This window comes from Asparagus officinalis, chromosome 9, assembly GCF_001876935.1.
Source record: "Asparagus officinalis chromosome 9, Aspof.V1, whole genome shotgun sequence".
Lineage (NCBI taxonomy): Eukaryota > Viridiplantae > Streptophyta > Magnoliopsida > Asparagales > Asparagaceae > Asparagus > Asparagus officinalis.
The window spans coordinates 49,849,649-49,865,200 of record NC_033802.1 but is presented as its reverse complement, the minus strand read 5'-3'; the positions used below and the strand labels follow the sequence as shown (position 1 = coordinate 49,865,200).

At 41.9% G+C, this 15,552-nt stretch overlaps 1 protein-coding gene across 1 annotated transcript in view; it reads right to left on the bottom strand.

Moving 5' to 3' along the window:
• Nucleotides 422-15,552, bottom strand: part of LOC109823438 — a 56,657-nt gene continuing 41,526 nt past the window's right edge. The window contains exon 14 of the mRNA XM_020389716.1: nt 422-817. Within this exon, the coding sequence (XP_020245305.1) occupies nt 594-817 (224 nt within the window). The 3' untranslated portion in view covers nt 422-593. The remainder of the gene's footprint in view (nt 818-15,552) is intronic.

Here is a 15,552-nt window from a genome sequence, read left to right as displayed (position 1 = left end):
TGGTTGAAAAAGGCTACAGTTACCTTCCTTCACAAAGGAACAAAGGAATGTAAGATAAAAAGAGTTTTGTGTCCGCGCAATATGGAAATAAAGGAATATATATGCCTAACACACTTATATTCTCCTAATACAAAAATATTTCTAACACTGAATTGAAAAGTTCTAAACAAGTAGAAAATACAACTAAGGACCTTTTAGAGGTTGTTTACAAAACATATGCAAACTATAAATTGTTAGTTACTGAATCATTATCTGTACAGCTTAAATAATACCCTTATTTTCAGCATACCCGTTTCAATCGTTAATCCTAATAATATTTGCTAATGTTCAAAATTTACCAAAATAAAGATGTCCGTAGAAAGCCACATGTGCAAAGTCAAGAAGTTGAGTCAGGTACATACCTCAACTGCGACGAAGTACCTATAAGAGATATCTCAAATAGTATTATTAACTTGAGAGCAAAATGGTCCAGGCAAGATGACAGATTTTGCTCTTCCTTCTTAAAAGGAAGACAATTGGAGTTGATGCACCTCATTGTTTAAAAGTTATAATCAAGCGCTGAGAAATAACTACATCAACAAAAAGAATTAACTCTAATTGTCGCAATTCAAGAGGAAAAGCGCACAGCCATGAGCCTCGACCATGATTGACAGAGTCTCTGCCACTATACCGAAGTTCTTACCACTCCAGACCTCCAAACATCTGCATGAACCTCTGAGCAGGACATTGTGGTGGAGAACTTTACCTAAATCACTTATTTTGGCTGACATCTGAGTTCTCCTTGGATTCAGATTGAAAAACGAAAGATAAATTTCCCCTGCATTTGCAAAAGTTAAAGCACACCATGAAGTAGACCATTAGTTTCATACTTAAATACATATATGAGATAATTACCCTACTCTGTAAGAAAATTATCATTTTAAATGAACCCCTCCGCCCTCTTAATGATACTTTTAGCAATTTTAAATTCAACATTTAGGTTTTAGTTATGCCAGAGAACTTCGTCTAGTTTGAGACCACCTCCCCACTAATGTAGATTACCTTTTTTTTAGGCATTTAAGAGAACTTCCAAAAAGTGATAGACCACTTACCAGAAAACAGATGTAGTTAAGCATTTGGTTTACAAATACACAAAATACCTTGCCGCTTAGAACAAAAAATATAGCAAGTTACAGGGGGGGGAAACATGTACCAAATTGATGAAACACAAAGTGGTTTCAAAACTAATTCAATAAAGTATTTTGGATCTAAGAGTGATTATTGAGGTCGGTGAGTTTAAAAATAAATAAGAGTAAAACTTTGGTTTTATAGACAAAATAATTTTTTTTGAAAGTGAGTGGGTGTAATAAATAAATGAGGGTAAGATTTTGGGTGTATAGGAAAAAAATCAATATACAGCTCTCAATAATTACGATATTAGTGGAACAAAAACCAAAAAGTAATGATTCAAGCATTTAGTTTAAAACTCTGTGTATACCTAACCGCTTAGAATAAAAATATAGCAAGTTATTGTAAAATAACGTAAAATATCGTATATCATACTATTGAAAATACAATATGGATTAGAAAGTAGCCCCGTGGTACTTCTTTGTGATGTGACCTAGATGTCATGATGTTCGACTCCTGGCTGGCCAACAAATGTAGAATGTTTTTGTTTTTCTATCTATAAGCCACGATTTCTGACTTTTTACCCATAGCCCTCATATTTTATGAAGTTTTTCTTTTCCCCTATACAAAAAGTTCTACCAATTTATTTTCATATGCATCCACTTCTAAAGTTACATTGTTACCTATAAACCCAAAGTCATGGCCCCCATGAAATTTTAAACCATTCACTTCCAATGTGTTACTAGGGGTTTTTGTCCATAAACCCCAAGTTTTACTCAAAGGGGCTGTTTGGTTTAATTTCTATAAAAAAGAGGAAAAAGAAAAGTACTCAAAATTTGATTTCCTTGTATTTCTATAAAATTTGTACGAAAATTTTATAGAACTCAAAAAAGTATCATATTTCTTGTTTCTATTTCTTTGTTTGGTTCAAAGTATGAAAAAGTTTCTAACTTTATAGAAAATATGTTGTTTTCCTTTTCTTTTGTTTGGTTGGATGTCACTTTATAGAAAATAACTTGCTAATAATGCTCATGGGAAATCACATGGGAAGGATACTAATGTACTTAATTATTTTTTTAACATATGCGTCAGATTTCTGGGTGATTTTCGCCTATTTTGAGCGGAAATTGGTTTCTATAAAATGAGGTACTTTTATGTACTTTATAGCAAACTTTTCTGTAATTTTTTATTGAACCAAACACAGTTTATAGAAATCTCCAGAAAAGTTTTATTTACAAAACTGTCACTATCAACCATTTTCTATAAAGTTTTCTATAAAATCACTCAACCAAACAACCCCTAATTGATTTTTATTTTTATTTTTTTATCTATAAGCCCACATTTCTGAATTTTTTACCTATAATCCCACAATATATGAATTTTTTGTTTTACCTATACTCAAAGTTTTACCCAATTTATTTTCATATCTACCCACTTCTAAAGTTGCATTTTTGCCTATAAATTCAGCGCCTTACACCCCCACCCCTCGCCCTCCATTTTTTTTAAAATCACCCCCTTCCAAAGTTTTACATTGGTTTTTTCTATAAACCCAAAGTTTTACCCGGATTGTTTTTTATCTATAAGCCCACAATTCCTAAATTTCTACCTATAACCCCACAATTTTTGAAGTTTTTGTTTTCACCTATACCCAAAGTTTTACCTAGTTTATTTTCATACCCATACACCTCTATAGTTCTGTTTAACCTACCAAATGACTGTTGTGGGGTTCATCTGAGTTGATGGGCTCGGGCATTAGTTCGAACACTCATTCTCATGGGAAGGGCTCAGGTCATGAAGAGATCTCCTTTGCTGCGACTCTTCAACAACCAAGTCATCTACGTAGCTCGACTGTCTTTCGTAGATTGAAATCCGGCAAAAAAATTGTGCTGCAATGGCACGCTGATAGGTTGCGTCGGCGTTCTTAAGTCCGAAGGGCATAACTGGTGTAACAATACCAACCCCCCTTTTAAAAAATTTTGGAGTTCTGAACGAAGTGTGTTCTCGTCTTCGGGGATCCATCTTGATTTGTTAATATGCCTAAAACCCGTCCATGAAACACATCCTTTCGAACCCACAAGTAAATTGTCAATTGATGAGGTCTGTGATGGGATAAAATTAAAGGGAATTCATCCTTTGGATATGCAGCGTTGAGGTCTCTGAAGTCGATGCCAGATACGGATCTTTTCTGTTTTTCTTCAGGACTAAACAATATTAGACACCCAAATTAAGGTGTTGTTCCTATCTGATGAGCCTGATCGACCAACTTCTTCTATTTCGGCTTCAATCGCCTCCAATGATTTTGTGTAGCGAAACCGTTTTGCCGTGTTTGAGCAGGTTTGGCGTCGCGATGTTGATGTTGAGGCGATGCAATGAGCGATCTGCAGGATCAAGGCCAGGTATGTACTCGTAATTCCAGGCGAAGACCGTCAATATATTCCCGGATGCCGAGATATATGGTATTCTTTCTGCCTTTGGAAGGTAAGTTGTCGCTAATAGAAATATGGGGTTAGGATTTAGCCTCGTCTCCCATATTTACTTAAGAGTATCTTGTCGCTCACCGTGGTTAGGTTCACCGTTGTTCAATACGCTACGCACCTCCATTAGGGCACTAACGTGGCGATGCCCATGCCTTCAATAAAGCGGGGTTCTGGTTTATCCTCTCAGAATTTCAACTGGGATCAGCTGTAAGCATGTTGACTGTGAGGTCCGCTGAACAGATTCTCCCGACACTAACATCCTGAATCGCACAGTCCGAGGATAGTTACAATGATTCTCCGGAAGGGCCGTCTTCGAAATCTTCATCAAAATTAATAAAATATTAACTCTGATAAGAGGAGGTGGTAACCAATCCTCTTCGAGTTTGCGAAATTAATTATCCGGCTTAATTCTTTGGGAACATAAGCAGGTCGGACGAGTGTCTTTCGGCCCTTGTGTCGCAGTTCAAGGCGCTTCTTTGGCGGGTACATCATAACTATGGGCTCTTCCATCAGCACGCTTCGCCATATTTGATCGTAGTGTGAGAATTAATGGAGCGGACTCGTCATCGTCTCACTCGTCTGCACAACATTGTAACGTATAGGGCCCGGTCTAATCTTCCAAAGATAATATTTTTCTGATAATTAACCGTGGGCGGGGCACTACTAAGGCGGCTTGTGAGGAATTGATCGTTCGTATTGTCATAGAACAACGACGAATACACGTGGCAAGTGCAAGAAGAGGTTGCTATATAAATCTGCAACCAAATTGCTAACTCAGTCATTACTAGACTGCTGAACTACGACGACAAGTAAGCAAAGTCAGCGATCTTCATATCAGGATAAAACCGCCTGCTTCCGTCAGCGTTGGTTATAACAAGGCCCCATAGTCGATTACAATTGGTTCAATGTTATTCAAGCAAGACCCCCTCGCTGCCTGCAAGACTCACTATCGGCCTTTTGTTGCCACTATCAGCGTTCCTCGACCTCGTTGGCTCGTTGCCGATTCAAAAGTCCTAGTAGAAGTAAAGAATCGTGAAGTAGCGATGGTGGGGTTGGGGGGGTTGGGTCACTTCGCGTCTTCAATGTAATATGAATCGGTGAAGTATGCAGGTCACTTATCAGCGACCACCGTCTTTACTTGATCAGCGGTCGCCATTACTCAAACACATGATGCAAATATGGATGAGACTATCGCGGTTGCTATGGATCCATGGCCGACCTAATAATGCATGTTATTGGAAAGGCCACTCCGCATTGATGAGTAGGCAGGTCATTTGCCGTCTTCATTCGCTCTAGCCGGGCACTTAGGCGGATCTTCCGCCAGCAGGCTGAGTTTCGGTGGCGTTGAAGCCAAAGATGGTGATAGTCGTTAACAAACACAATCGCTGTTGAGGCACGCCCCACGTGTTTGATGAGCTTCAAGGGGATAATGCTACAGTGCAGACCCTTGATCTACTTGGAACCTGTCCACTCGAGAGGGCCGACGTATCCTATGCTAGTACAGGGGTCGGTAATGGATGTACTCCTTGATGAGCATATCCTCATGGAGTGAAGGTAATGTAAGTGAATCTGGCTAATCTGGAGTCTGTAACATTGGTGGAACATTTCTTGCGTCTTCTTTCGAAGTATGCGGAATGCGGCAAAAGCCTCTGAGTCGGCTAGTACCTCCCGTAGAGCTTCCCGGTAGACTTGGATAGCCGCAAGAGTCATACACGAGTGACATGGCTGGAATGTTCTTCAAGCTGTGGCGAGTCAAGTCGAACCCGAAAAGGTTGACGGGCGTTTGAACTTGGATTGTCGGGATTCGAGTGGATTGTTGGTGACGGTCACCACTGTGGTCTTGCCAGGGACTTTTCGTTGTTATAGGGTAGTTCTTGAAAAGTCCTTCCTGCTCAGGTAAAATCAAGGCGCTCTACCTCATTGTCAGAATCAGTGAGGGTCGCTCCAGCTGCTCGTCGTCGAGAATTCAGAATGAACCCACAATACTTGTCTGAAAGCAATGTCTGTCGGACCAGACGCTTTCTTTCGTTGATTGTGAGGATAGCGGCAATTTGATAACTTCAGTTCGAGCCCTTAACATAGGGATGGGTAGCAACCCTTGCTGGTGTATAAATTTCAGGAGAATCTATCCCGAATATTAAGAGTTTATCATGTTTATAGCCACTTTTCTTTCTGCAACTTTTGCCTTCTGCTAGGACCCGCCGTGCTGTAAAAGAGCTTCGCAGCTTATCCTTAATGATATACATTGAGGTATGATGACCCAAAATTGTGGTAGGCTAGCAGTAGTTTGGATTATCTGCTTTTGTCACGGTTTAAGGCTTCGTGATCTTGGGCAGCTTGATACTGTTGGGCTCTGAGGGAGTATCGAAGGTAGCCACAACTTAGTCTCGCTTGAAGTCTATTATGCTCGGAGGGCGCTGCCAAAAGACTTAGGACTTCTGTCACTCTTAGCTGACTTAGGGCCGGAGTAGAATCGACAGCCATGAATCTCTTTTCCCTCGATCGACGAAGAGTTTCTGGGGGCACTTGGTTCTGAGCTGCCTCTTTTAGATCGAGGCTCTTCGCTTCCAGCCTTTTGATCATGTTTTTCACAAGATCTTCACTTTCGCGCTGCGAACAAGTTCTTTCCAGTTTCGGTGTTTTCACCACATGACCTTGGATAAAATATCGAATCGAGAATTGTTGCGACACTCAATTTCGGATCATAAGTGCTTTCAGGGACTGGTCCCGAGCAATGAAGCAACTGATTCGCCTGAATCTCTTATAAATCGTTGACCGCGACTCTGTTTTGCTTACTGTTTCTTAGCAGCAAGTGGTCATGCGACACTTCCAGTATCGTCGTCGAAGAACCAGACCAAGAAAAGCTTTTGCCACATCGTCCATGTTTTATAGAGCTTGATTCGACAGCTTGCGGAACCCATCAAAGGCTACCCCCTTATAGGTGCTGATAAACAGTCGAGTGAGGATAGGATCATTCGCGCAATGAGAATTTGTTTGAAAACAGGAAAGTATATATGTTGTGAGGGAGACCTCTTGGCCATCAAACGGACTAAGCTCAATTGGTTTGAACTTTTGCGCGTGGGAAAACTGTATCTCATTCGACCTGGATATGGCCTGACAGCCCCCATAGCTCGTTCATGCTCTTTAGCTGAGCTTCAATGGCGTTTGAGTGTGACTTTGGAACTCATCGAGGCCTCTGTCTCGGGGAGTGCTGTCAGCATGTAACGCTCGTTACCTGAAGACTTGGATGAATAATCCGAACCGGATCTGTGATTATCTTTTCCTCTCAGTTGCATTTAGAGGAGTAGGCGTCCGCTCTTGTTTTTCGAGAATGCTTTCGGCAGCCGATTCTGCAAATTCCTCTTCTTCTTGTTCAGAATTGTCCCATCATTTTCCTGAGGGAATTGATGGTTGCTTGCTGCTCCTCGACCAATACTATATGCTGTCTAAACGACAGCCGTTCCGCCATGTGCACATTTGCGTGCTTGCCATAGGCTGAACATGAGGTCTGAGATTATGTAGCTGCATGCCTCATCCTCCCGTTATTCGTAAAGATAAGCGGCAAGCGGTCATAATCAAAGGGGATGGCACCCCCGTTCTGAGTACGCATGAATTGGTAGACACCTCGCGCTCCGGACGGGAGCCATTCAAATCCGGGGAAAATTCGCACGGATCCGATGAATCCGATATGTGGTTTGCCCTAACCCTAGTATGTTGCTTGGTGAGGGCTCTGCTCTCACGCTAGTCGCTTTTATTGAAGATTTGCGTCTCCTGCGCAGATGGTATTCCGACCTGCTAGGGTCTCGAACAGCTGAATGGCCTCCCCGTGTATCGGTACACTGGCAATCAACAGTATGTAGAATAAGCCTCTCCGCAAATGGCACTGAGGATTTGCCTCCGCGTGAATAGTGCGCTTTGGAGTCAGCATGATCCTGGACGATCCATGTAGGTTGTTGGTAGACAAACGCCTCAGCGTCAGAAAGACCAACGTGCAATCGTGTGGCAGAAGGTTTTAAAAGAATTAAGTAGGAACAGCCTTGAAAAATTCCCGTTGGATTCAGGCGAGCTTGACATTGATTGGGCGAGTCGTGTTTCGGCGGCTTCACATATACTGGCGAGCTCTGAACGACGCTTGTTCATCTCAGGCGAGGTCCGGCCTGTCTTGGCTGGTTCTTGCTTCGCCTTTTGAGAGGGGGTGGGAGCCTGGGCGTCAGCGGGCCTGATGGTTCGTCCCTAATTCATATCAATTCAGCTTCTCGCTCGACTTGGTCGACCTCCGCTTTATCCGCTGTTTCATTAGATCCAGAGCAATTATGCTTAAGCGGAGGTGTGGGGGCTCGCCTAATTAGGACAGGCTTGAAGCCGAAGCGCCGCCTGATTTGGGGTTCGTCCTGAGTACTAAGTTCGCTCGAAACAACATGTAAAACTTTGCTTATAGAGCGAGGCTCGCCTAAAATGTCAGGCTCTCAAAAAACGCGCAAGTTCGCGGTTTGGGAGCTCTGTAAGACAGGCGAAGCCCGTCTGAGTAGGCTGGGCGCCGGACTGATGACTCAGTTCGTCAAACTGAGAACTTCTTTCTCGGCTTCCAGGCTCTTCTCATGCGCCTGATAGTACATTCAGGCCATCATAGGAGATTGAAGGCTTGTGCATTCTTGGAGAGATCTCTGTCGTCCAGTCGCGTTGGGCTCCTTGGAAAGAGAGGGTTCATCGTTGATGACGAAGTGTGGTCCGCGCCATAAATTCGATAGTTTGTCTCCTCGTTGGCGTTAGGGTGCTAGTGTGGATTGCTTGGGCAACCTAGACGAGGCAGCTCCCTAGCTGGTCTGTTTGGCCTTTGCTCGGCCATTAGGTTGGTTTGGGGGAGGATAGAACGCCTGCCATAGCTATCGGGTAGAGATCACGCGTGCGTTGCCCTCGCCACTTGGGGCTGGGCCTACACGCACTGACTCTGTGGCGTCTGCGAGATGTTGTTGGGTGAGATGTTATCCTCGAATAACTTAGATTTGGTCGCAATCAATCACAAGGGACACTCCGAACTATCCGTCCCACCTGTAAATTTCACGAATGGCGCCACCGACCATTTCTCATTAGAAGAAATACGTTACTCACAACCAACTGTTGATCGTCATCTTCTGTACGGGGAGTAAAAATTTTTGGTTCTTCAATGGAGGTTTTTATTAATAGATTGCTTATTACAAATCAAGAATGCCAAAAGACTAATAAGCAGAAGGAACCGAAAAGAATGCTCTTCAATAGATAATTAACGAGTGGGGTCTTCGGTAGGCAATAGGAGCCTCCCTCCGAACGTTGCGTTGAGTTTGCTTCTCTTGACGATGCCGATCGAAATTACGGTTGAAGTCAGTATACAGTAGAAATCTTTGTGTGATTGAGTTCAAATACCGGTGATGAGTATGTTCAATAACGATGCTTAGAGAAGCAATATGCAAGGTTGCAAAGAAGCCAAGGTCTCAATTGAGAGTTCAATTAATACTTCAACATCCAAGCTTTGCTTGAAATGGTCAACCAAGCTCCAGGATGCCAGCCGCTCAAGGCCACAAGACAGAAAGGTCTCTGATCCACTAAGGTCTGAAAAATGGCGCTGCTCCAAAGCCTTTTCAACAGCCCTTTCATGTTGCCAAAAGTATTAAAATAGCAAGGAAAGTTGGTCAATCCATTGATTTGTGGGATGTGACACTTAGGGGTGAAGGAAACCCATGACCCTTCCCTTATAGCTGTGGGATGTGAGCACTATAGGGATGGAGCATGCTTCATCCTACTCAGGATGTGGGATGTGGTTAGGCCCACTACAAGTGATAAGCGGCCGGTGGCACTGCTCAAGAGCGCTGCAGGCTTATAGTGAGTTGCAGCGGTTGTTGATGCTCAGCGAAGCTTAGCAGGCGAGCTTGGCGAACAGGGGGCGGTCTGACGGGTACTCGAAGCGTTAGGCAAGCTTGAGTCTGTAGCTGAGTTTGGTTCGTGTTGCGCAACTCCATGTACAGGCCGGAGCTCGATTCTTTTGTGCAGGCGAGTCGAGAAATCAGGATCGAAGCTTGCTCGTTGTGGCCGAAGTTCAACAAACAGGCGAGATTCGACCTTGTGTTTGGCCAAGTCAAGCAGGCGAGCTGGAATGGTACGGGCGTTCAAGCCATTGTGGCACGTTTACGATCGTGCAGTGGCGACGCAAAGCGTGTTGGCTGTGAGGCAAAGATTCCAGGCGAGCTTGCTTGCTTAGAGCACGCATGCAACTCGAAATACGCAAGATCTGGGTCTTTTGTGTAAATGGCCATTCTATCTATGTGGCTCCTACGTGTGCTATGAGCTTAAACAATCCTTATTTTTACATATTATCAATTGCATGGCTTATATTCTAGTTTGATTTAGTGAAGCCGAGTGATCTCCTTTGCAAGTATATCTGCATCTATATTATTACAGCAGTGCGAACACTTTAATTTTAACAGCACAAATCATCTAATCTTAGTTATTAATAAGTTTGACCATAATGAGTGCTAAAACTTCCTAGGTACGTTGTAATCTTTGCTTAAAAAACATATAGAGCTATTCTCATTTTATTCCTCTTAGCTTCTGCCTAGATCAATCGCTTATTTGATAAAGTATTGTTCATCGTTGTTCATCATACCTGCTACCATTGTTTTACGATCAGGTGGGCTCTTTGTCTGGAGCCAGGGGACTAGGAAAGGAGATATCAATTAGAAGGTAGAGTGCGGAGTCCTTAAAGAGACGGTCGAAGAGCTCTTGATTGCGATAAGTATCGTGTATGAAATAGCCGCCATAAGGGCTTCAGGCAGATAGGAGAGAGGACTGAGGTTTAGGTAGGAGGGCGGAGGAGGAGGTAGTTGATTACGTGGTGTATCTTCTCTTCGGATCTTAACGATCCTCATGGGAGCTTGAGCGCTAGATGATTTATGGAACTTTGAGAAAGAAGGTGTAAAAACAATACAGTGAACGCAGTCGAAGCGTGAACGAGGAAGGCGAATCGAAATGAAGTCTGTTTCAAGCTGTGAGTCAACTCATACATGCACATGCATCACTCATCCGATTGAGTCGTACTCATACCGTGTATGAGATCGACTCACGAAGGTCCCAGCGTTTATTCAGAAGTTTCTTGACGTCGACTCAATGACTGTATGAGTAGACCTATGTATTATGAGTCGACTCATATATGCAAGAGGTCGCACTGATCGAGTGGTTCCTTGGATTAGGTTTAGTTTGTTTGCACGAATCCTGTGAGGTTTGGTGCTTGTGTATTTATCACTTTGCCATTCATTGTTGTTACACCTATATAAAGATTGTTTTAGGGTTTCTAATCAATTCAGATGTAATCAAGGAGAGATTTAATCAAGATAGATTAGGTTTTAGGAGAATTGAGATTTTGTTTTCGGATTCTAGTGAGATTGTGAGGAGGGATTGATGTATTTTTTCATATCATAATCTAGAGGGTATTTTCCTTCGCAAATACTGAATTATTCTTGTGTTCTGTATTTCTTTTTCAACCACCTTTGATAATTTCCGCGATCAACAGGTGTCACACGGCGACGTATCAAGTTGGTATCAGAGCGATCAGATCCTGTGAAGGGGCATCCTGTATATGGTTCTGATCAATCGCCAATTACAAGAAGTTAGACGAGATTCTCTATTTCTTGGAAGGGGTCCAGAAATTAGGAAATAAGAAGATGACTGAAGGCGATAGTTAGCGAGGCTAGATGGCATTAAGAAACAGATGAGACAATGAGTTTGATCTCTACACACTCGTCATTTCTTCAAGAAAGGACAAAAAGAGGAATTTCTTCGAAAGGATAGAAGAACTTATAGAGTCTGATGGAGAAGGCGAGAATCTGATTCTGGCACAGGAGACCGAGATGTCAAACTGTTCATGCATCAGAGGGTAAAAATTACTACCAGAATTTGAAAATTATTTCAAGGTGGAGATTCCTGTTTATAATGGGAGTGTCAATGTGTGGAAGCTCGATATTGGATCGAGCGTATGGAGATGTATTTCCACTCTTTGGATATCATCAAGGAGAAGATTGTGTTCAGACTTTGACAGCTTCAGGGAATGCGTTGATGGTGAAACCTACTGAAACAGGAGAGAAGACGGTATCGTGGAACAAGTTTAAGGTGCTACTGAGAAGCATTCTATCCAGTAGGGTCTTGAGGAGCGTTAGTACAAGTGGTACAGCTTGGGCCAAAGATTCATCAGACCGTTCAAGAGTGCACGACGGAGTTCCAGCAGCAGGCGATGGTTCTAAACATCGTGACGACGAATACTCATCTATTGAAAGTACATGGCGAGTCTTGACACGAATACATCTGGAAGGAGATGAAGCTATTCACGTCGAGTCTATTGCAAGACAGCGTGAAAGCTATTGCCATCGAGGGCAAGCAAAAGAAGAGCAACGAGGGAAATGGAGATGCAAAAGCAGACGGGAGGTGAGTCTAGTAGTTCAAACATAATGAGAGAAGAAGGGTATCCAGGGAGAGCAGAACTGATTTTGTAGTCCACTGCAAAAAGACAGGACATATCGCTGATCGATACTGGGAGAAGTATCCTCATCTTGAAGCCAAAATGATTGAAGAAAAAGGGGAGAAGAAGGCATACGTGATAGATGGGCCGAAGAAAGTTTCTGGTGACAGAGCCTAACAATAGTCTCAATCTTATGGGGAAAAGGCCACGAAACGGACAAAGACCCCCGAGAGCAGCTCTTTGTGCTGAAGTTGCAAGTGAAGACCAGTTTGGTTGATGTCATTGTTGATCCAAGTAGCAAAAAAATTTGATATCCGAGCATTGGTTCAGAAGCTGGGTCTGAAGACAGTCAAGCATCCGAACTTATCCATTGGGATGAATTCAGAAGGAGAGGGAACTAAGTGTAGTTGATCAATGCAACTATCAGATTTGCGCTCCACAAGTCGTATATTGACGAGGTCACGTGCGATGTCGTTCATTGGAGTTTGTCAGGTTATACTAGGCAATCCGTACTTGTGGTAGATCGCGATCTACGAAAGACGGGCTCAGAAGTACATTCACCAAGGATGGTGAAAAGTTCATATTTCGTAGCGTCTCTTTCCGAGGAGGCAAAGCTTGGCGACGATGAATAGAACGAGCGAAGAGCGTGATGAAGCAGAAGTTTGTTTGCTGTGCATTAGACTTCATGGCGAGCCATCGGGGTTGCATTGGGAGCGAAAACGATACGATGAGGCGAGAACGAAGGAGTCGTTTTCAGTTGTATTGTTGATATCAGGTTCCTAGCTAGGTCAGGTGGTCAGAAAGATGGAGGAGCTCGTGAGTTTCCTCAGCTGAAGTTCTAACTTGAATGAGACTTCAAGTTCCTAAAAGGGGACCATGATACGGGTGTATCCTTCTCTTCGAAACTTAGCGATCCTCATGAAATTTTTGAGGATAGTTTCTCATGGTAACTTGAGAATAGAGGTGTAAAAATAAGTGGCACGCAAGTCGAAGCGTGGAACGAGACGGCAATCGAAGAATCGAAGCGTCCAGTTTTCAGCTCGTGAGTCGACTCATACTGCACATGAGTTGACTCATCAGGTTGTGTCAACTAATGCCTGTCATGAGTCGACTCCACGAAGCCCCAGCAGTTTTGTCAGAAGTTTCTGACGGTCGACTCATGACTGTCATGAGTCGCCATGACCACTGGATCATGAGTCGACCATGTTGTTATGAGTCGACTCATATATGCACATGTGTCGACTGATCGATGGTTTCTGGTTAGTTTGGGTTTCTGTTTGCACGAATTCTCTGTGAGGTTTTGGGCTTGGTTATTTACCACTTTGTCATCACTTATTACCCCTATTAAGAGATTGTTTTAGAGTTCTAATCAATCAGATATAATCAAGGGAGAGATTCTAATCAAGAGAGATTAGGGTATTAGAGAGATTGAGGTTTGTTTCTCGATCTAGTGAGATTGTGAGAGAGGATTGTAATCTTTTCATATTCATAACTAGAGAGGATATTTTCTTCGTCACAACTGAATTATCCTTGTGTTCTTGTCTCGCTTCTCTCACCACCTTTGATAATTACGCGAATCAAATTGTGCTCGAATGCGACTCGTATCGTGTGGAGGGGGATACAGGTTAATAGGGTGGAGGGCAGAACTTGATTGAGTGGAACTTTGAGAGTGTTCAATTTTGAGGGATTGAGGAAGATATTATTGTGTAGTAGGACTTGAAAGAGGGAGCAGAAGCTTGTTGAAGGAGGCTGGTAGGACCGTGATAAGGACTGAGGCTAGAGAGTTTTGTTTTATTGTTTGAAATTGGAAAAATGAAAGAATATTCATCAAACATGACATGCCTTGCGATGTAGGTGGCACTGGGGTTGGATTGGTAATCTATATCTTTTTGGTGAACTATAACTGAGGAATAAACAGGTTTGGAGCAAAAATACATTTTGTATGTATTGTACGTCTAAGAAGAGATAATATATGCATCAAAGGTTTGTAAGAAGCAACAATTAGAGACTTGATTGTAGAAAATTGATAACGTGACGCTGTGATTAAGAAGCATCTACAAACAATTTGATGATTTCCTGAAGATTGTTGTACTCGACAATTGATTTGCAGTTTACCATGAATCAAGTCTGTTTCATGACACCTCTAGTAGGAACATCATTGCTTATTATAAATACAACACCTTAAGTAGGAACTTCGAGCTTGCTCTCATAGCAAACATTTTCACTTTATATGGTATCAGAGCCAATGATCCTAGGACTATGTGATTTTGGAAGTGGGCGTGTAAAACATTTGATTTGCAGTTGTTATATAACAATATAACTACTTAGCACCGTGTGATTTTGAAGTGGATGGTTCAAAGTAATGGGGGAAACTTTGGCTCACATGTAAATATCCTTTAGAAGTGAGCGGATAAAAATTAATAAGGATAAAGCTTTAGGTTTGTATGTAAAAGACCTTTTAGAACTAGGTGGTTTAAAAAATCAATTGGGTAAAACTTTGGTTTATAGACAAAAGCCCTAGTAAAACTTTAGAAGTGAGATAGTTTAAAAGTTAATAGCAAATAACTTTTTTTCTAAGTGTGTGTGAGTTTAAAAGTACATCGGAGCTAAAAGTTGAGCTTATAGTCAATCCATCTATAGTTTGCGATAATGTGGCATTAGTGTGAAAGCCAACTAATAATAGTTTAAGGCATTTACATTTAAATATACAACACATCCCTACCTAATTACCTAGAACAAAAATATAGCAAGTTTACATCATAACAACTCACTTTGTGTGACTTTTTTGTGTGACTTTTAAGAAGTGGGTGGATCAAAAATAAAATGAGGTTAAAAGCTTTGGGTTCATAGGTCTCTTCCTGAAAGTGGCCTGATTTAAGAATAATTACGGATAATACTTTGGGTTTATAAGTAAAGACTTTTTGAAGTGGAGTGCTCAAAATCAATCGGGGAAAACTTTGGGTTTTTAACAAAAATCCTAGTAAACTTTGGAAGTTGTAGTTTAAAATTAACGGGGTGAGACTTTGGTTTATAGGAAAAATTGCAACTTAAGAAGTGGGTGAATATGGAAATAAATTGGGTAAAACTTTCAGCATAGATAAAAACAGAAACTCAGAAATTGTGGGTATAAGTAACAATCAAAAATTGTGAGCTTATAGGATAAAAAATCATTTGAGTAAAACTTTGGGTTTATAGACAAAAAACATCGTAACACTTTGGAAGTGGGTGGTTTAAACATTCATTTGGGGGGGGGATAAAACTTTGGGTGTATAGGTAAAAATTACAACTTTAGAAGTGGGTGGGTTTGAAATAAACTGGGTAAAACTTTGGGTATAGGTAAATGAAAGTTTTCAGAAATTATAGGGTTATATGAAAATGTCCAGAAGTCAGTGAGCTGTATAGATAAAAAAAAACGACTGCGACTTCAGATGTTTAAACTTTTTTGGATGGGAGGGGGGACGAGGGGGTAAGGCTTTGGTTTATAGG